General features: G+C 38.2%; 2 protein-coding genes across 9 annotated transcripts in view; both read right to left on the reverse strand.

The window, feature by feature from the left end:
- LOC127424304 (vinexin-like) overlaps positions 1 to 12,175 on the reverse strand; it is a 69,773-nt gene extending 57,598 nt beyond the window's left edge. For 2 of the 8 annotated variants that reach the window (XM_051669362.1, XM_051669357.1), the window contains exon 1: positions 3,056 to 3,288. The gene's annotated coding sequence lies outside the window, so the exon portion shown is untranslated. The other 6 variants (XM_051669364.1, XM_051669360.1, XM_051669359.1 and 3 more) reach the window with 5 other exon arrangements.
- A 4,504-nt stretch (positions 12,176 to 16,679) lies between these two features.
- LOC127424317 (E3 ubiquitin-protein ligase NEURL3-like) lies at positions 16,680 to 20,538 on the reverse strand. The gene is made up of 4 exons (XM_051669387.1): positions 20,452 to 20,538; positions 18,340 to 18,840; positions 18,023 to 18,172; positions 16,680 to 17,284 (listed from the first exon to the last, which is right to left on the reverse strand). The coding sequence occupies exons 1-4, from the start codon at positions 20,495 to 20,497 to the stop codon at positions 17,121 to 17,123; spliced, it is 861 nt and encodes a 286-aa protein (XP_051525347.1). The 5' UTR covers positions 20,498 to 20,538; the 3' UTR covers positions 16,680 to 17,120.
- Positions 20,539 to 21,659: the final 1,121 nt, after the last annotated feature.

Raw genomic sequence — 21,659 nt, forward strand, 5'->3', positions numbered from 1 at the left:
GGGGTTCAAAATAGGCAAGGAGGAGGTAGGAACCGGCCGAACAGTCAACATAACATTAATGACATAAATAAAGTTAAACAACATAAACACACAGACACACACACAGCGGCCACGTGTGTCTCTCTCTCTTTTGAACTGGCACCTCCAGCTCGTCTTTATCCACCTTCCGGCTGATTAGGACAATTCAGCGCTGGGCGTGCGTCCTCATGGCCTGGCCACACCCTCCTCCTTGTCACAGTCACTAAGGCTTTGAAGTGAGCACTGCCTATCTAATGGGAAAGACACCAAAGTGTTGAGGTGAGTTTGCAGATGTTTAGAGTCCTTGAGGTCTTAAAGACAGAGGCTTTAAAGGGGGGGGGGGCAATCATTAACCAACTCTCCATTAAAGTCACTGGAAAGCATGTGTAGAATTTAAGTAAGTAAATTTTTGACCATATTGGTAAATCCCAACTGACTAGTAAGAGCGCTTGCACGCTATTCCCTGATGAGTGTTTAGATGAACTTTACCCTGCATCTCCATTCATTTTCAGAACGGTATTTGGAAAATATCCTGAATGTGGGCTGGTTTGTTTGTTGCACTGGATAAGATGGACCATTCCATTATGTAGTTTATATAAATACATCAGCAGATATATAAAATCAGCAGATTTGTTCAAGATGAGTCACTTCCTGTGCTTCTCTTTTTAAAATTTACAAGCTTGACATTATATCTATAGGCTACTTGTACACACAGAAACTGTATAAATACCGAGACATATACTGTGACTGATTATTTGTGTGTGACATCATAGTGAATCATTCAAATTAATTTGTGAAAATTGCAAGTAATTGTAAAACAATTTCAAATATGTAAAAGCAATTCTTTCCAATCTCTAACTGTATCTGAATGAGTCACATAAATCGTTTGCCACTTTGTTAAACAAATGAAGGTGAATGCACAAGAGAGCTTATCTATTTTCATCCTGCTATCCAATCCTGCTAGTCTTTTAAGTTATTACTTTCTCATTACTAGCTACTCTCAGCTCAGTCTCGTTTGCTGTTCTGTTGCTCTTGGTCTCTTGATGAATGCGAGCAGACACCATACAAGGATCTGCTGTATCTCTGTTTACAATCTCTGGTTATTATATGATGCACACATTAATCTGAGACAGGCCCATCTGATCACCATGTATGGTCCTGCATCGCTCTGCTCAAGGGGGATTGACTCCACAAAGAGTTTGAAAGTGATGAGCCTAAATGGGCTCTTCCTCAATGTTTTTCATATGGCAAAGGGCAGAGACTATCCAAAATCAAATACATCCTACAATGCACAGCAGCTATGAAACACCTGTTTGGACCAATTTAAGAAGATCCTAATCAGTAAGACATCTCCATAGAATATCTGACGGCACTTTTCATACCTACAGTATATGTAAAATGGGCTTCCCTTATGGCAGAAGAGCATTGTGTCAGCAGCGTGGGAGACCCGGGTTTTGATTCCCCATTGAAACCAGGAAGTAAATGTGCCCGCATAAATGAACTAACGTGATTCGGAAGTTGCATTTTCCCCCGTAACATTACATTTTTACTCCACAGATGGTTAGGTTTAGGTTTTAGGCTTGGGTTGTGGGGTTCAGTTTCTAAAATGTTAATTCCTCTTAACTATATTACAGCCTGTATGCTGAAAACAACTCGCTTCACAACTCGCTTTTGGCAAAAGGATGTACGCATTTAATTGATTGAATCAAATTGAACTGTGTAATGTTTAACATTTATTTAGTTAATATTTAGTTTTGTAAATATTAAGATTAAGTATTAATATTAAGATATTAATATTAAGATTACTCAGTTCAACTTGATGGAATTTTGTTATCAAATTGAAATGCGTATAATTTAAAAATGTACATTTTAAAATTCTTTTTTGAGTGTAGAGATTGTGACTGATACACTAGACAAATCCACAGTAATTTTTAATTGTTTTTTTTTATGATTTCAAAAAGAAATTGTATCCAAACTTGTTGCAGCATACCATACATCAAATCATAATATGCTCTCACCTCAGACTAGTAATATTTTTTTTTTTTTTTTACCTTTATGATGGCATATCTTTAGTAATACAGATATCTGACAGCTACACTAAGCTCAAAAACTAGACAGAATACTATGGCATATATCAAACATTAAAACAGATTTAAAAATACAGTAATTCACTACGAGGCCTTTGGCACCCCAATTTTAAATATCTGAGACATTTATGCCCAAAGCCCTGAATTTCTGACCCTGCCTCAAACTGAATTAATGTACAGAATATTCAACATGATCACACGGGAAGTCGCCATGTTGTTTCCGAGAGTTCTGGTACCCTAGGATCGGCCACATTATGCCGACTCACTGACTAACGGCATCTCCTATCAGACATTTTTGCATCGGCTCCTGTTTGTTTATCTTCTGTGGAGCACACCGATTTTAGCTAGAGAAAAGTCAACCTACTGTTTCCAGTTGTACTGTGCGATCAGTCTGGAATATTTCTTTGTTCTGTGAATCTTGCCTATGTAGAAAAACCCTCTGTAACTGGATAAAATCTAGATACGTGTAACAGATGTCAAATTACAATGCAGACATATCACTTTTAACAAATGTAAACAAATCACCTTTCTGAACAGGCAAATTCATCAGGGGCAAAACCACAACTGCCTCACTGAAATCAAGTTATGAACATGTGCAACTTTCAGTATTTTAAAAAGCATTTGAGACCAACTTATTGACAACACATACTGAGAAATATTCCAGCAAAAGCAGTACACCATAAAAGACTTCACATTTTTGGCTTCTCCTTCCTTCCCTGCTTTGGAAAGACTTAGACAAATCTCACCAAAGACTCTTAATCCTTCAAAGAGAGCTAAGAATCAACTTCAGGGGTAGTGCGGTGGGGCTACCACTTTAAAGAAACCCCATCAAAGCCTGAGGCAAAAAGAATAAATGAGTTCAGGTTTACACGATCATTTTACAGAATTGTACTGTGTTAGTAAACTCAACTCCAACAGGCTGAAGACTCTCAGATGGAAAATTAACTCACCAGTTTAGTGGATGTGTATGTGTGTGACAGTAATGCCACGCACAGATTTCTCAGGATGACACACACAATTCCCAAAGCGCCAGTTGGTCTGCTTTGTAGAAGATAACCCTTCAAGCACGGCGTGCTCCTTTTCTTTTGTGTTTCTCTCTCCTTCACGTTCTCTGTCTCTCTCACACACTTGCTTTTGCTTTCTACTTAACCTCTGTCACACACATGCTCTCTCTCTCTCTCACTCTCTCCACCAATAGAGGACTTACCAGTTGACAAGGGTTGCTGTGGTAATGTGTAAACTGTGTACAGAGGCCAGTCTCACTTTTGACAGTCTCCACTAAAGAGAATTTGAATAGGCAGTGAGCCTTTTGTGGCTATAAGGTAATATTTCACAGCATGGGGTTAAAGAACTGTGAATAAAAAAGGCAAAAACGTCGCCTCCTAATGCTCTTCCTTTCTATCTGTCCTTTCCTCCCACCCCACTGTTCTTCTCTAAGTTGAGCCATTATAAGCCACTAGTTATGAATGTCTGGCCATATATGGCCAACCACAAAAAAGAGAATGTTCCTTAAAGTGACTCTGCAAAAAAGTTACTTTTTTTTGGCCAAAAACAGGGAATCAACAAATAAACACTGTGTCAGAGCATGTGAACAGTGCAACATAACCTCTTCAGACTTCTTAAACCAGACTAAACTGATATGATGGTCTTAGCTGGTTTAAGTCAACATGGCCAAGTGTAAAGGGAGCCAGCTGGTACATGATAGCTGTGCAGTATGTGTAAACCTCACTACCCTGACCTCAAGAGGCTAACTAGCAACTGAGGCTAGAAGCTTTAGCCTCCTCATTAGCAAGCCCACCTCCCATGCTGGTTGGCCCACTGGGAGCAGGGCCAGTTACAGTGGTGCTGTGACACAGACGGTAGTGAGGTTTAGGGAGGTGAGTGTAACGGTAGCCAGCTGGTACGTGATAGCTATGCGGTATATGCAAACCTCACTCCCCTGACCTCAAGAGGCACATTAGCAACTGACACTAGAGGCTGTAGCCTTTAGCCTCCTCATTAGCACGTCCACCTCCCATGCCAGAGACCCCAGTTCAAATTCCGCTTGGAGCGGGTCGAGCAGGACTGGTTACACAATCAGGTGTGACAAGTGCTGTAAAGTACCCAAACCCCCTTTAAACACTGTAAACCAGACCAGGTTGGTATAGATTTTCAATGAAACATGGGGGGGAATGTTTAAAAACAATCTATATTTTAACAATCAAATAAGTTCAAACATAAACCTGTTCAAATTTACAATGTTAATCCTGACCAAAATGCACTGCTTCTAACTTTAAAAATCTATAAATGACAATACAGACATGTTATGTTCTGTCCTCTTCTGCAAAACTGCTAAATGATCAATAGGGTGACTGTAGTTTGTCACTGTACAGGTACAATGTTCCTTGAGAAATGATGAGGTCATACTCGGTGTGACACAGAAAGAGAAATTCCTCGTCAAGACTTCTGTATTGTGCACGTAAGACCTAGGCACAATCAGCCAGAAATAATAATAAGAAATATAAGAATAATAATTGAAAACTTTCATTTGTAAAGTTTATGTATCACCATTTTCTTTTTAAAATTTTTCACCATTTTTATTCTAATTTTTCCTCAACTTTTCTATTTTCTTTTTTTTTTTAAAGTACAAATATTCTGTGTATGTCAGGAATTAGAGAAGGATGAGGCTCAGGACCCAAACGCAGAGTTAAAAATAAAGGTATTTATTAATACAAAAACAAACACAAACTCCCACAAGGGGGAAAAAATAATAAACATAAACTACCCCATAGAGGAAACGTAAATCCAGGTTGTAGGGCTGAGGTAACAGGGGAACCAGGACTGACCAGATCGAACAGGGGGAATCAAAAACAGGACCAACATAAACCGACCAACAAGACCAAACGGAAACACAAATGACGAACTGGCACTGGACAGCACACAAGAGGAAACTAAAATAGGGAGAGAAATCAACAGGTTAACAAGACAGGGCAGGTGTGACTGATAAATTAATAATGGGCAAACAAGGAGGTGGGGTATAACGCAAGACAGAGAAACACGCGGCGATACATAAACAAAACAAAGCCACGTACTCTCACAAGACAACAATACACGCACATGAGAGAATGCGTAACATTCCCTAAACTAAACTTGACAGTCAGTGGAGTAAAAATGTATTCTTAGCAGGAAAATGGAACCTGGTAATTGCAGATAAGAGCAGATTTGCATACATCCTAAATCGTAAACATCTCCAAGACATCTGCTGAATGTCATTTTGACATCCGAGAGGAAACGTCTTATAGGCATATTGCAGATGAGCAAACAGCCTAAAAAAGAAAACGTCTTTCAGATGAAATAGAAACATCAAATAAATGTCAGGTTAGGGGGCCTGGGTAGCTCAGCGAGTAAAGATGCTGACTATAACCCCTGGAGTCATGAGTTCAAATCCAGGGCGTGCTGAGTGACTCCAGCCAGGTCTCCTAAGCAACCAAATTGGCCCGATTGCTAGGGAGGGTAGAGTCACATGGGGTAGCCTCCTCGTGGTCGCTATAATGTGGTTCTCACTCTCGGTGGGACGCATAGTAAGTTGTGTGTGGATGCCTTGGAGAATAGTGTGAAGCCTCCACACGTGCTATGTCTCCACAGTAACGCGCTCAATAAGCCACATTATAAGATGCGGAGGTAACTGAGATTCGTCCTCCGCCACCTGGATTGAGGCGAGTCACTATGCCACCACGAGGACTTAGAGCGCATTGGGAATTGGGCATTCCAAATTGGGGAGAAAATTGGAGGAAAAAAAAAGATGTCTGGTTGATGTATGTGTGCTATCAGGGTAAAGACTTACAGTGGGCTTTTTTGACTAACCACCCAAAACACTCTAAGGCCTAGTCCACACTAATATGTTTTCAGCTGAAAACGCATAAACTTTGCTATGTTTACACATCCACACTGGAAAGGAATTTTCCTTCACTGAAAATGGAGACTTTCGCAAACGCTCTCTAGTGCTTGCACAATGCATCAACAACCACTCAACACCTTTGCAAACAGATAGCAATGTTGTAGCAACCACACGCATCACTATATTATCATGACAGGGACTGCTGAGTGAGCCAGAACACTCACATTTTCTTTAGAATATGTAAAAATCAAGATATTGTGAAATTTATGTTACATTTATTCATTTGGTAGATGCTTTTATCTAAATTGACTTACAGTGCACTCAAGCTACACATTTTATCAGTATGTAAATTCCCTGGAAATCAAATCCATTACATTAGCATTGCTGCTGCTATGCTCTACCAGTTGAGCCACAGGAAATATTGGGTTTTAGTGTCTTGCTCAGTGGTACAACAGTGTTAAATCATGGATCACCCCTGTGGGGTTCGAACCAACAACCGTTCGTTAGAATCCTTACCAGCCCACATATTTAACCATTAGGCAAGACCACCCTTATAAAAAGCAACAAAATGATAATAGACCTGGAAATCCAAATTTTTACATTTACTGATATTTTCTAGATTTTCCATAACTGTGGAACCCTGTCGTTTTTATTTTGTCAGTACAAGGTTCAGTTCTAAACATAATACAAAACTGATAAAAACCAAACAGAAGGCAGGATAACATACACCAATCATCCACAACATTAAAACCACCTGCCTAATATTGTGTAGGTCCCCTCATGCAGACAAAACAGCGCCAACCCACATCTCAGAATAGCATTCTGAGATGCTATTCTTCTCACCACAATTGAACAGAGCGTTTATCTGAGTTACTGTAGACTTTGTCAGTTCGAACCAGTCTGGCCATTCTCTGTTGACCTCTCTCATCAACAAGGCATTTCCATCCGCAGAACTGCCGCTCACTGGATGTTTTTTGTTTTCGGCACCATTCAGAGTAAATTGTAGAGACTGTTGTGTGTGAAAATCCCAAGAGATCAGCAGTTACAGAAATACTCAAACCAGCCCATCTGGCACCAACATTCATCCATGCGATTATCTAAACAGCCAATCATGTGGCAGCAATGCAGTGCATAAAATCATGCAGATACGGGTCAGGAGCTTCATTTAATGTTCATATCAACCATCAGAATGTGGAAAAAATGTGATCTCAGTGATTTTGACCATGGCATGATTGTTGGTGCCAAATGGGCTGGTTTTATAATATGAGTATTTATAACTGCTGATCTACTGGGATTCTCACACACAACAGCCTCTAGAATTTACTCCGAATTGTGCCAAAAACCAAAAACATCCAGTGAGCGGCAGTTCTGTGGACGGAAATGCCTTGTTGATGAGAGAGGTCAACAGAGAATGGCCAGACTGGTTTGAACTGACAAAGTCTACCTTAACTCAGATAACCGCTCTGCACAATTGTGGTGAGAAGAATAGTATTCTGAGATGCGGGTTGGCGCTGTTTTGGTGGCACGAGGGGGACCTACACAATATTAGGCAGGTTGTTTTAATGTTGTGGCTGATCGGTGTATGAATGTTGGGCTATTATACTTTAGCTGTTTTAACTGTGTGTGAATAAATGTGTAAATATAAAAGAGTGAATTCTTGACTACATGTTGAACTCTTTCACACATGCATGTGTGACATTTCCCACAAGTCTGTCTAGGCCCCACTAGATCTTGGGGAGCCAGACAGTTCTTAATAATTCAGTGGTTTGGCTCGGTAGAGCAAACCAGTCCTAAACGGTACAGTCTTACAGTGTGTGTGTTTGCATGGTAAGGGGTAGAATAGTTGTTTTTGCCAAACACCAACCAGACTATTGCAAAAGAGGGGGCGGGAGACAAAAAGACATTCACAACTGACAGTTTAAAGAGGAGGAAAGATGAGAGGAGACCAGACAAGAGAAGAGGAGAAAACAGATCTAATAGTGTACTGTGCAGAAAATTAAAGTGTATAATTTCTGCACCATTAGCATCAACAGGCAGAATTGCAAAAGTAATTCCTGAACACTCTCCCTGTCTGCTATTGGTCAATAAAAACTTTAAATAGATAGTCCCACCCCATACTCCTGCCATTAGTTGAGTTAAAGGAATAGTTCAACCAAAAATGAAAATTATCTCATAATTGACTTACCCTGATTCCCTCCCAGATGTGTATGACTGTCTTTCTTCAGCAGAACACAAATTAAGATTTTTAGAAAAATGTTGAAGCTCTGTATGTCTTTATAATGCAAGTAAATGGGTGCCATCATGCTGCTGGCTATTTGATGGTCCAAAAGGCATATTTAGGCAGCATAAAGGTAATCCACACAACTCCAGTTGATCAATTAATGTCTTATGAAGCAAATCGATATAGGTTGGTGTAACAAACAAATTGATAATTAAAACATTTTTAACTTAACATTGTTGCTTCTGGCCAGCGCTGGGATGTTAATGTGAAATTAACTAACTCTCGCGTGACGTTCATTCCTCTGTTGTATACAAAGCACGTGCTTCCGACTTCTTGCGTGAACACTTGAAGACTGTCAAGTTTAATAAAGTTTTAATTATCGATTTGTTTCTTACACCAACGCGATTTGCTTCAGAAGCCATTAATTGATCGACTGGAGCCGTGTGGATTACTTTTATGCTGCCTAAATATGCCTTTTGGACTGTCAAATAGCCAGAAGCCTGATGGCACCCGTTTACTTACATTATAAGGACCTACAGAGCTTCAACATTTTTCTAAAAATCTTAATTTGTGTTCAGATGAAGAAAGACAGACATACACATCTGGGATGGCATCAGGGTAAGTGAATAATGAGAGAATTTTCATTTTTGGGTAAACTATTCCTTTAACGTTGTTGTGTCGGGTTGGTCGGGATGCTCAAACAAACACAGGAATGTTTTGAAAGTGCCACAGATCCACAGTGTTTTACTTTCGGGAAAGTCATACTACAAATGGCTGACTTATAGTTGTCTCTGCATGTTAAGCTAGCAAAGAAGAATGTATTTTAACATAGACAGAAATACACACATCACATTTGAGTGTTTGAGACTGAGAAATACATGTAAGTCATTGAGAGGATGGGGAAGAGTAAGTGATGAATCTGTGTGAATAGAGGAAAGGAGAGAGGGCTGAATAAATGAGAGGCGTGTACAGTTCTGTTATTAGTGGCAATTGTTCAGGGCTGATCTCCTGCTGCGAGCAAATATTTGTGTGTGTCAGTCTGACAAAAATAAGACAAAAAAATCCTGAGATGTGGGAACAGCTTAACCCTTAATTGCATACCTCAGGTTTATAGTGACCCGTGACCTCATTCAACCCCCTTTTACCTCATCCATTTTTTGGAGTTTTGCACTCACTTCTTTAGTATACCTCAACCTTTCTATTATTATTAGTAATAGTGCAACAATAAATGGCATGCGAGAATGCAGGCTGATTTTGCCAGCAGGATGCAACCCGCTGTAGTCGCGGATTAGGACTTTGCAAGATGTCGGGAAAATTAAACCTCTGTGGCAGCGAAGCACTGTCATAATTGGGATGGCGTCACACTGTACACTTGTGGCATCAACTAAAGGGGTTGCTGATGCTTCATGTTAATATTTTCCCTGTGTTAAAATGTTTTTATTTGTCAGACATTGGAACGTTTTAACAGTCAAAAACTGGTATTTACTGGCTAACGGAAACTCTGGTGTACACATACATATTATACATGTTCTTTGTTACTCAAAGTAGCACTGGTGTTTCAGTGATTGACTTGATTTACATTTTACATTGGTGTTTGATGAAGAAGCAATGATGTGAAAGTAAACTTTTCAAATCTAATACCATGTTTTAGTGATTGTCATTTCAGTCCAGCTCCAAAAATGGCATGAAAGAATAAAAAAAAGCACCATTAAAGTAGTCCATATGACTTGTGCATTTTAAGTCTCTTGAAGATAAAAGATAGCTTTGTGAATCTCAAAAGGCTGCGTTTAATAAATAAATATATAGTCTGCATGCGTAGCGTGCTTCAGTTGATGAGCGGTGCTCTGTTGTCACGAACGTGCGGGCTGATGACGCGCTACTGTTTTCTACTCTCAGAGTGGTGTACAACATGTGAGTACCACACTACACACAAATAACATCTCAAATGTCGTTGCTTGATAGTTTGGTTCGCTTATAACATGCATGGAGATCAGAATTGGTGAAGAAATTAACCTGATTTTAAATGAAAAGCATATTATTCAACTTCTGTTATCTAGCCCACAAACAGACTCGCAGTCTTCCTGGAATTAAAAGCCCCAGGGTTTTAAATTTAAGAAATTATGACTGAAATACATTACAATTGTATAATAAAATTATAATATTTATTATTATTGCTGCTGTTGTTATTAAGAATATATATATATATATATATATATATTTTTTTTTTTTTTTATTAAATTACAATAATATTTAACTTGATAGGGTTTCACAAAAATAACTGTGATTAAAAAGTGAACTGATATCCTATTACAACTGAAGTGAACAAAAGAAAGAGATCTAAATCCAGAGATCTAAGTGCAGATACAAGTGGAAAGAATTTGTGAAGAGTACTACTGTACATGCTACATGCATATTTCAGAACAACATGCCTTTACTTTTAGAGGAAAAAATGCATAAAGAGACTTTCATTGGAATTACTTAAATTTTGCTGCTGCATTATCCAGAAGACTATTTAAAAAATCTAGTTTTTCTTAATAGGCTACACATTTATTTATTTATTTAAATTTTCTCTATTTTATAATGAAATAATATGTAGTTAGAGTTTTTGGTTTCTTTACATATAAGAGTACTCCCAATCAGTTCCACAAAGTGAGGTATAGATATTCTAAACTGATTAAGAAAAAGAAATAAAAAATACTGGTATCGGATCAGGATCGGTATTGTGCATCCCTAGATGAGCGTAGCTCAATATGTGTTTGACAGCCAGTTGTGTCTAGTAAAATTCTCAGTGTGAAAGTAATGAATCCCGCTCATCATTTGTTGCATCATCTTAAAATATAACAGAATTGTCCTGAAAATGATCTGAAAGTTTTTCACTTATCTGGGCATTTTGTAGATTCATTTGTGATGGGTACTGTCTAAGTGTCAGGTTTTTATTTCGTTGGGACAAGGTTCAATTCTGCTCTGAAAATAATACAAACAAACCAAATAGAGGGCAGGATAGGATATAAAAGGAAGCCTACTGTTTTGTTTTGTTTAGTTTTCCTATAAATAATCCCTAACAAGTGCAAATCCATCCCCTGAAATATAAATCCTAAGACTGAAAAGATTTGTCTGCATAATGTAATTATCGAATCAGTAAAATTACAGACAACATGTTGCACCAATAGTTACAAAATGTAACCGAAGACTCATGGGATACTCTAAATGCCAGCTAACCACAGCAGCAATAACAGCATGACTCAAGTGTTGCATAAGAGGGAACTTGGTTTACCACAGTGATAAATATTTACCCTTGATAATAACCAGACAATGCTGCTAAAGATCTGTATATACTCGTAAAATGTATTAAAAAGTAATTGTCCGAAATCATGACATTTGATTGTTCTTGAAAGTTGAAGAAGTCAGATGCAAAATTGTGAAATGTGTTCACTGAACAAGAATAACCTAAACCTAATCAATTATTTAAGAAGGGTCATCTACAAATGAAGTTTTATAGAACTTCAATCCTGACCAATCAGATTCAAGTAACCTCAGATCCAATAAAACAAATGCTTGTTAAAGTAATAACAGTACACATAATGCTCTTCTACACAGCACATGTGACTGATGTTTTAATGGATGAATGACCACTGTCTACCTGTTGTCAGGTCACTCCTTCAAAGTAAGTCTAGAAGACTTTATTGCCAGTTTTATTCAGAAATTCTGAGTCAGATTTCTTAGAAAAGTAATAGCGCACCACTCCTCAACAAGCCATGTGATTTGAGGTATTGTTCATGTCCATAACACAAACAGTGTGGGATGAGTTACGTGTCAAAATGTAATATTTAGTGTTAGGGTTTTAAACCCCTAACACTAAGAGCAACAGGTAACAGTGATGTTTGCCTTAGCAAGCACAACTAACAAGATAAAAAATATATTGCTGTGTAATAGAAAGTAGAGTGAGAGTCTGGTACTTACTGTGAGTAGACGTTTCCCTGGAATGAGAAAGGTAGAAAGAAACAGAGAGAATTACAGCCACTTGTGTTTTTTTTTGTTTTTTTTGCTAAGGGGGCGTTTGCACTTTTCTGCGATTCTGTGACTCAGCCTTTGTGTGTGTGTGTGTGTGTATGTGTGTGTGTGGGCAGGTTTAGGTGGTTTACAAGGACTTTTATGTAGGTTACAAACTGGTAATTACAAGGGTATTATGCTATAATTGTGGTTTATGCGGACATTTCTAGTGTCCCCATAATTCAAATCGCTTAAAAAACATACTAAATGATGTTTTATTGAAAATGTAAAAATGCAAAAAGGTTTCTGTGAGGGTTAGGTTTAGGTTTAGGGTTAGGGTTAGGGGATAGAATCTATAGTTCATACAGTATAAAAATCATTATGTCAATGGAGAGTCCTCATAATGATAGCTGCACCAACATGTGTGTGTGTGTGTGTGTGTGTGTGTGTGTGTGGGCAGGTTTGGGTTTTTTACGAGGACATTTTTTTAGGTTACAAACTGGTAATTACAAGGGTATTATGCTATAAATGTGGTTTATGAGGACATTTCTAGTGTCCCCATAATTCAAATCGCTTAAAAAACATACCAAACGACGTTTTTTTGAAAATGTAAAAATGCAGAATTTTTTTTGTGAGGGTTAGGTTTAGGGGATAGAATCTATAGATCGTACAGTATAAAAATCATTATGTCTATGGAGAGATAATATAAGGATAGCCGCACCAATATGCGTGTGTGTGTGTGTGTGTGTGTGTGTGTGTGTGTGTGTGTGTGTGTGTGTGTGTGTGTGTGTGATACACTGTTCTGGGCAAGCCAGAATCATACATGAAACTCTGAGTGTCCAACAAGTCCAACCCTCTGTAATAGTTTCCATCCAGTACTCAAACACACTCAAACATGCACACAAACTCCGAACATGCACAGCTGGAAATAATAGAAACTCCCATGCAGGCAGAGGAGAAACACCCTCTTGTGTTTTAAAATCAAAAGAACAAATGAGTGCATTTCCCATTCCACACACACACAAGCGGCCTTTTTGATCTGAAAATAAATCAGTTAATTGTTCACTGGAGGACACTTACTCTATTTCTCTCACTCTGACACTAATGTGCACCGTAACCTTATTTCTCCAATGCTATTCTGCCTGTCAAACAACTGAACACAGCTTGCAACCTCAGGGTCTCCTACAATCTAATCATATTGTCAGTGACTAACCTAAGATCAGCAAACTGTAATATTTCAATAGAAACCAGGTAAATTTACTTGTGATTGAGAGTCTTCTGGGGATGTGCCCTCTTTTCGGAATCAGATCAAACATAAGCAGCACAGAATGTGATGACACCCATTACTACCAAATAAAATCACTAACATGTACTTCTAGCTCAGCTACAGAACACTCACTATTTCCACTGGCAGTTTGGTTTAGTGGTCACTTACAGTATGTCTACAGTAAATTAGAGGACATTTAAACTGCTGTGGAACAGTACTGACCATCTAGATGAGGCACTGCACATAAAACTCTCAATATTAACCATAAAAACACATTTCAAATTATGGCCGTTGGTTGACAAAAATTAGAACGTTCTGAGTGCTTGGCACTTGGCAGTGTGTTGCAGCGTGGTTGTTAGGGCAATGCTAGGTGGTTACTTAATGCCCCTAGTCAAAGGAGCCCACCTCCAAATCTCTATGATGTTCTTGCATGATTTGGACTGGCTCTGGGCTCTCCTTCAATGTACCATAAATCTATGGAATTTTTTCACCCATTTCATTGTTCGACAGGCTTAGAAAATGCTAAGAAAAGCAAATGCACCTCTCTTCAACAAGTCGCATAATTTGAGGTATCACTTACTGTATGTTTGTAGCACAAATGGTGCAGGGCGAGTTATTCCGATGTCTGATTCATCTCACTGTGAAATCGGCAACAGTCGATCGAATGTTCTGCTGCTGAAATCGGTCTGTGCTTATCACAGCCAGTGATAAGGGGGTGGCTCAGTGGTTAAAGGCTCTGGGTTACTGACCAGAAGGTCAGGAGTTCAAGCCCCAACACTGCCAAGATGCCACTGTTAGGCTCTTGAGCAATGTCTTTGACCCTATCTGCTCCAGGGGCACCATATCATGGCTGACCCTTAGCTGGGATATGTGAAAACAAAGACATTTCACTGTATATATGAAAATGTATAATGTGATAACAAAAAAAATTTAATAATAAAGGCTTTTTTCAAAAACCCCAACCCCAACCTTAAACTTAACCGTTAGAGGAAAAATGCAACCCCCGAATTGCGCTCATCATTATGTGAATTACTTCCTGGCTTCCACAGGACCAGAACCAGTGTCTCTGAGACTGCCCGCACAAAACACTACAAGTGGCATCACAGGAAAAGTTTAACACTTTTATATTGATGCAAAAAACGTCTGATGCAGGATGCCGCTTGTCAGTAACCTGGCAGAATGGGGTCGATTTCAGGGTACCAGAACTTTCGGTAACAACATGATGATTCCCTGTGTGATCATGTTGCTGAAGATGAATACTTGGGGTTAGGGTGTTGTTCATATCTCTAACCCTAAATATGAGCAATATTGAACATGATGCTTGCCTTAGGAAACTACTAACAAGTGATTTAGAGTAGCTCTCAAACTGACCGACTAGAATCCCGACGCTATGGCTTTTAGCTGGCAAAATATTGTTAGACCAAAATTGATACAAAATCAGTCATCAACATCACAGCTAGTGTTGACACAACTGAGTACAGTGCTGCGGTTAAACTGCTAAACGTTGACAGCTTCATTGTCATGCTGAGACCTTGTTGGCAACTGTTCTTACATGATGGTCCATTAGATAAAAATATGCAATGTGTATTGCACACTTCTGAGGAACTGCTACATTCACTGCTACATTCCAGCTAAACGTAAATTCACATGAATGAGATTACTCAAGACAATTTACCCACAACACCTTCCATATCCACCTGCATACGCAAATCTCCCTTGAATCTAAAGCACAACAGATGAAAACAGGTAAATGAGAGGAAGAGCCTCATCTTCCTCAACTGCAAACTTACAAAACTGAAATGAGGTTTTGGATGGGTTACAAAAGAGACCATCTTTGAAATTAAAGAGAAAAGTTATCCAAGGTGGAAAAGTATTGCTACTATATCAACTTAAGAAAAATTGCAACAATTGTCACTGTCAAATTAAACAAAAGAACTGGAGTTACTCTTATTTATTGACCCAAGGATAACACTTACTGTGATGTACACCTGTGATGCTCGTGGTTTAAGAGGATGTTTGTTTTCTTTATCAAAATGAGCAAACCATAAGTGGATCTTCAGATCCCTCTGTCTCCGGCACTCTCCCTCTCTCCTTTTCTTTCTCCTCTGACTCTGTTCCTCCATCCAAAATAAATATTTAACAGTCAGACAACGTGATCAACAATCAAAGGTCACGTCCCACTCACTGTTCTCTCCCTCTTCCCATTTTCTTCTGTATTTCCTTGTCTTATGTGACTAGGTCTCTGTTATTAAATGCTGCTGACCACATCTATAATACCTGTTGACCACTGCAAAACACCCCTGTGACAAGACAAGTGATGCACACAGGTACAACACCAAAGATTTGCATTCCCCTTGAAGCAATTATTCAACGTAAACACCCATGAATTCATTTTGGGCCATTCCACTAATTACCCTGTGCATTTAAGATTCATCAAACTCTGGTTCATTTGATGATCTCTGTACTTCAGGGTAGATAAACCAATTAACCTTACCCTAAAACGTTGCCTTGTCAAAAGGCTTTGCTTGAGATATAAAGCCTTTTGCTCTTCATGTCGGTTTCTTTTTCTATTTCTATTCATTATTAATTCATTTACTTCTTCATTTAAATAATATGATGAAAGTGCAATCATATATTCGGATTATTTCAAAATTGTTTACCAAAACGCTACATTACAAAAATAGGTCTAAATTCATTCTGTGTTCATCAAATCTGCGATATTCTTTGAAGCAAACAGCGCAGAGTTTAATATCTGGCAGCCTAGCAACTATGCATGCAAACTGACCACTGCCAAACAAGATATGACGCTTTTCACATACATTACATTTCTCACGCCCAAATCCGTAATTCCTCTGCTCCACCCTTCCTGGCCATTTTCTAGTAGGCTACTATTTTCCATAAAGGGGCGCGAGAGGGGAAGAACTCACTTTTAAATTTAGACTCTGCATTGGCGATCCTTTGGATATTATAATATGCCTCAACAAAAGTTTTGTACACTTGCTTCAAAGAAAACCTATAAGTCATGCTGTCCTCAACAAGTAAGGTGGTTGCCGCAGGATATGGTGCTTTTAAAGACTTTTCGATTCAGTTGGAGTTTGTTTTCTTTAAATCAATAGTGGCACCTAGCGGAGATATGAAGTACTGCAGGTCGCTCTTAATATAATTTGAATGGTGAATGCTTAAGAATAGTCATGCAACGCTGCTTACAAAAATATTTAATATAAATTGTAAAAAAAAAAAATACAAAAAATAATAATAATATAACCTGTATAATACATATTTACAAAAATATCTTACAACATAGAATAATTTAGTTCCAATGGCAAGATTTTGTTCTTTTATATTAGTACAATCATGTACAAACACATTTCAGATTTCTACATTTTATATACATACATACATACATATATTCGATGTATCAAATTGAAACAATACATTTAGCGAATCATCTTATTATGTGTCTTTTTACATTTATGTTAACATTGAACATTCATTCATGTAGTATGCATTTGTCCAAAGAGACAAACCAAACAGAGCTAGTATTTAGTAGAGAGGTGTGGTACAACATTTGGACGGTGCAGTGATAAACCTATATCCAACATAAGAGTACCACAGCAGTTCAGAAATGTATAAAGTCCAACAACCAGGCTAATATGCCCACTAGTGATCCTTGATGGAACATATGCGCTGGCGACACAAGGGGCAGGTCCCGAACATGTTGTAAACCTTCATGGCACAGACAGTGCAAACACATTTATGACCACAGCTCAGAAGAGTGTCTGACACCTCGCTGCAACACACGACACAGTCCTCTGCGTCTAAATCTGAGGGAAAAAGAGGAAAAGATTAGGTGGTTAAACTACATACATACAGTATAGCAGTCAATAATAATGGAACTACATAATCTTGAGTCAAGGTGGGCCTATATTCTGAGCTGACCTGTCCAGTGGGCTGTATAGCAACGTTTGCTAACACTGAATGTGTGTACTAAGTAACCACTTATATGCATAGTTCTTCAAAATGTAGTTAATTTTAGTGCTTACACACACACACACACAAAAACTTCAATCCATTGCTAACCCACAGGCTGTACATAATGCAATGTTAATGATTAATCGAAAATCCAATAATTGATCGATTAAGCTTATCCATCCTCGATTAATTAATTTCAGGACAAATGCACAAATGTGTACTAAAAATAGCCTTAAAATACACTGTATTAAAACACACTGAACTAAGAATATTTTAAGAGGAAAATGGCAATACTTGCATTCTTTAGGTGTATTAATTAAAATTTAAACAATAGGCTAAATGCACATATTAGGAGTCCTCCATGTGTGTTTTGCGATATTAACATTAACAATTAATCGATCGTTAATTTCCACAGCGATCGATTATGAAAATGTCTGAAAATTGACATCCCTATACAACAAATAGACTAATATTTTTTTTTTTTAAATGTATGACCAGAAAATGGGCTTACACTGACATAATTTACTAAGTTAGTGGGTGTGAACATAATGGTTTACAACACTGTTTGTTAACTCTTTTATGATTCTTACCTGTGTTCTCCAGGTGACGGTTGCTCTTTTGATTCTTTGTTCTGTCCAGCATCTCTTTGTTGATGTCCTCACCATTGTCTTTGGTGTGTTTGATGTGTGTGAGAGCGGGACAGGACCTATGGGTGCGAAACAGACCCTCCTTTTTGGAACCTATAACACAGATGAACAACATACACTGTTACATCTACATCTCTCCATTACAAACAAGTAGCCTTTTGTGGAAGTAAGCTACTTTGATATTTATCATGGTACTGATTGATTACCATATTCATGCACCATGGTATTTAGATGGTACAACAAGGTAAAAGACCCCTCACCAAGCAGCAGCACTGCGCTGGTCTTTCCATAGACGTCAACTATCGCCCAGATGGGCCAGTGGGTATTCAGAGTGGTCGGCTTCGTGTATGTTGTCCCATCAGAGCTCCGTATGCACAGATGTGCATTCCTGTCCAGCCAGAACTCAAACTCTGATCCAGGACAACAGATGTCCTCGGGAACTATAGTTGCTGTATTCTGCGGATATTTGGTTAAATCTGGGATAGCTAGTTGGGGTAAAGCTGTCAGTTCTGGTAAAACATTTGCAAAACCGACCCGCAGCGAGCCGTGCCAATCTTTCAAGCAGCGCTCGACCACTCGCAGGCGCACCCTCTCCCGTACTTTCAACGGGCGCCCGCTGAACACCAGACCGTTGCAGAAAGACGAGCCATCCCTGGTCGCCCGCCGACCGCCCTCGCTCAACGTTATCAGTCGCCCCTTCACGTGCGCGTGGAAAGAGAGCGATTCCAGACTGCCGCCCTTGTGACACAAGCAGTGTGATTCTGGAGAAAAGAAAAGAGAAGTTTGTCATAAGAGATTCATGCAAAGAGAAGACGATATAGAGGTCGGGAACCTATGGCTCGCGCGCCACAAGTGGGTCTTTGTTAAAAATCAAGTGGCTCGCCAGGTGTCTCACTATTCACCAACACATGATCGTTTAAAACTTTCTAGAGATCATTTTCCTGTAGTAAGTGTGGGTGCGATTGAAAGCTTGAAGTCAGTGACACTGTTTTGATTTCCTTTCTCCCGAATTTGTCGTACAGCCTATTCCTGGTGAACAAGGTTTGAAATGAACTCCCGCCAAATGCGGATTTGTTTTAAATGAACTCCCAGCCACTGTGGAAGGCGACCTGTGAGACTTTAAGACGAAACGTGTGATTATATTTTAAAGAACGGATATCTTTGTATTAAAGAAACAAATACATAAGTGATTCAATCATAAAGTAATACAAGACACGTTCACCTTGAACCTAAAATTGAGTTGTGTTTTATTTTCTTTAGGCAGCATTAACTGTATTACCAAAACGTAATACAAACACATTCGATAAGAACACACATTTGGCAACATTATTATTTTTTTATTATTATTTATTTATTTTATTATTATTTTTTTTATAATCAATAAAGCAAAAATATTCACCGACCTTGGGGGTTGACCATATAATTTTAAAATATTGCGATATTTGTAAAGCGTTTAAAGTAAAACTATTTTTTACATATCGCCCAGCCCAAAAGGGAAGCTAAATTTCATAAACAATTGTAAAATGAAGTAATTTTATGGAGACCCGCACAAACACGTGTACTCAATTCCATTTTGCAACATATTACCTATTAATTTTTGCATGTTTGTTTGTTTTCGTGTTTTTGGGTGGTCTATGAGCAATATAAACATTTTATTTAATTGAAAAACGTTGTTTTTGAAAATAGTAAATCATTCGTTTGGCTCTTTTGAAAAAATGCATCAACCAAAAATGTATGTGGATATACAGTTTCTTTTCTGAGTAATGATTCGCTTTCTATTCTGATTTATTCTCTCTCTTTTTTGCAATGTATATCACAGGCTGGAATCCCCGCAGGGACTTCCCAGTTTATTACTCATAGCGACTGCAATAGCTCTGAGCAGCCACTAGAGGCCACTGTTCACTATTAAAGTCATTTTTAGTTATGGAAAGTCCAAGTGTAAATCGCATCACACCTATAAAGCTTTCCATCTTTACCGTTAAATTACACATATAACATAATCTATTATAATATTAGTTATTGGTTATTAAATCATATGAATTATTCTAAATAACTGGAAACTCAGTTTGTTTGAATTATTTTGTGATAATAGGCTACATTAATATAGGCCTATTTGCTTAAAAATGAAATAAATAACCATGCAGCCTAATGAGCACAGAAAAAGTTAAATAAAAAATCAAACAAACAAACAAAAGACTTATCTACCCTAAAAATGACGAATAAGCAAGCAAGCATTTTTTTTTTTTTTAATCTTCATTTTGTCGTTCAATTTGCAAACAAATGTGACTTCCAAAACATCACAGGGCAACAATAACTCACTTTAAACTTAAGCTATTGCTTTCTCTTAAGTATTAGTTATTTTCAATAGTTACCATTTGCCTTATCTGCCATCTTATTATCTTTCTTTTTCTCTGTCATGCTCCTCTTCCCTTCTTCAGTGAATCTGTTTCTGTAGTGGATGCGGGACTTCTTGCTTTTTAAATGCACAGGTTTTGGGTCATACCCAACATTACAGATCATTGAAGGAGGATGAAGCAGTGAATAGAGGGAGGAGGAGCCTTGGAAATTTACCTTGCAAATGACTGTGCTCTATACATGACTAACAGCTGTTGCTGCTGGGAGTTTTTGTATGTTTGGTAATGCCTACATTTGTTGTGCTTAGATAAGTGAAGACAAAGAAAGAGGCTAATTCAGGGTAATTCACCATTATTACATCAATCAAACTTTTTTAAGTCTTACACTGACAATACAAGATCAAAATGGTCAAGTATCATGATGTTACCACAGAATAGGGAGACCGAGTCTAGTTGTTACACTTGGTTCAGTGAATATTTCTTAAATTCAATTTCTGTATAAACACATGCCTTAAAGTCTTGGGGAAAGGATACACACTATGAGGTAAGTTGGGGTAAGTTGTCACAAATGAGCATGCCTTATAAGAGCCTATTATAGGCTTTTCAGCAATATACAAACAATTCATAAAACTGTTAACATGTAAAACGGTAACATACAAAATATAAAAAGATTATTTTGGACAACAAACGTTAAGATTAATACATTTATAACATTTGATAATTGCTCCAGTACAATTGTGACAACTTGCCCCGACTGCGCAGATACTGACATTTAGCCTTTGTGACAAATTGCCTGTGTGACAGCCAGCCCTGGTGCAGCTCACACTGCAGCATGCTGCGAGGCTACTGTTATACCGGTATACTTTCATTTTCTCTTCATTTGTTTTTCAACTCTGTGTTTGATGTCTATCTTAGATTTTTGTCATTTGAAAGAAAAGCTGTGGATTAATCAGCATCCTTTGACTGGAACTCAAGAGAACACAGATTACATTGCAATGCACTCCAAAGAATGTGTAGAATTTGATGAAAAGATAAAACAAAGTTCATCAGTTTATTCAGTCATGCAACCTCTAAGTGATTTCCATGAGCCATTTGGACACCCTTTAAGCTGTTTTCTATAAGTGGGCACATTTCCTTTAAACAAACTCGCCGACACAGCACACTTTTGTTTGTTTATTGGTGTTTTATTGGCTACTCCAACATAATCATCAAGGACACAATGTGCA

The sequence above is a fragment of the Myxocyprinus asiaticus genome, chromosome 33, assembly GCF_019703515.2.
Source record: "Myxocyprinus asiaticus isolate MX2 ecotype Aquarium Trade chromosome 33, UBuf_Myxa_2, whole genome shotgun sequence".
Classification (NCBI taxonomy): Eukaryota; Metazoa; Chordata; class Actinopteri; order Cypriniformes; family Catostomidae; genus Myxocyprinus; species Myxocyprinus asiaticus.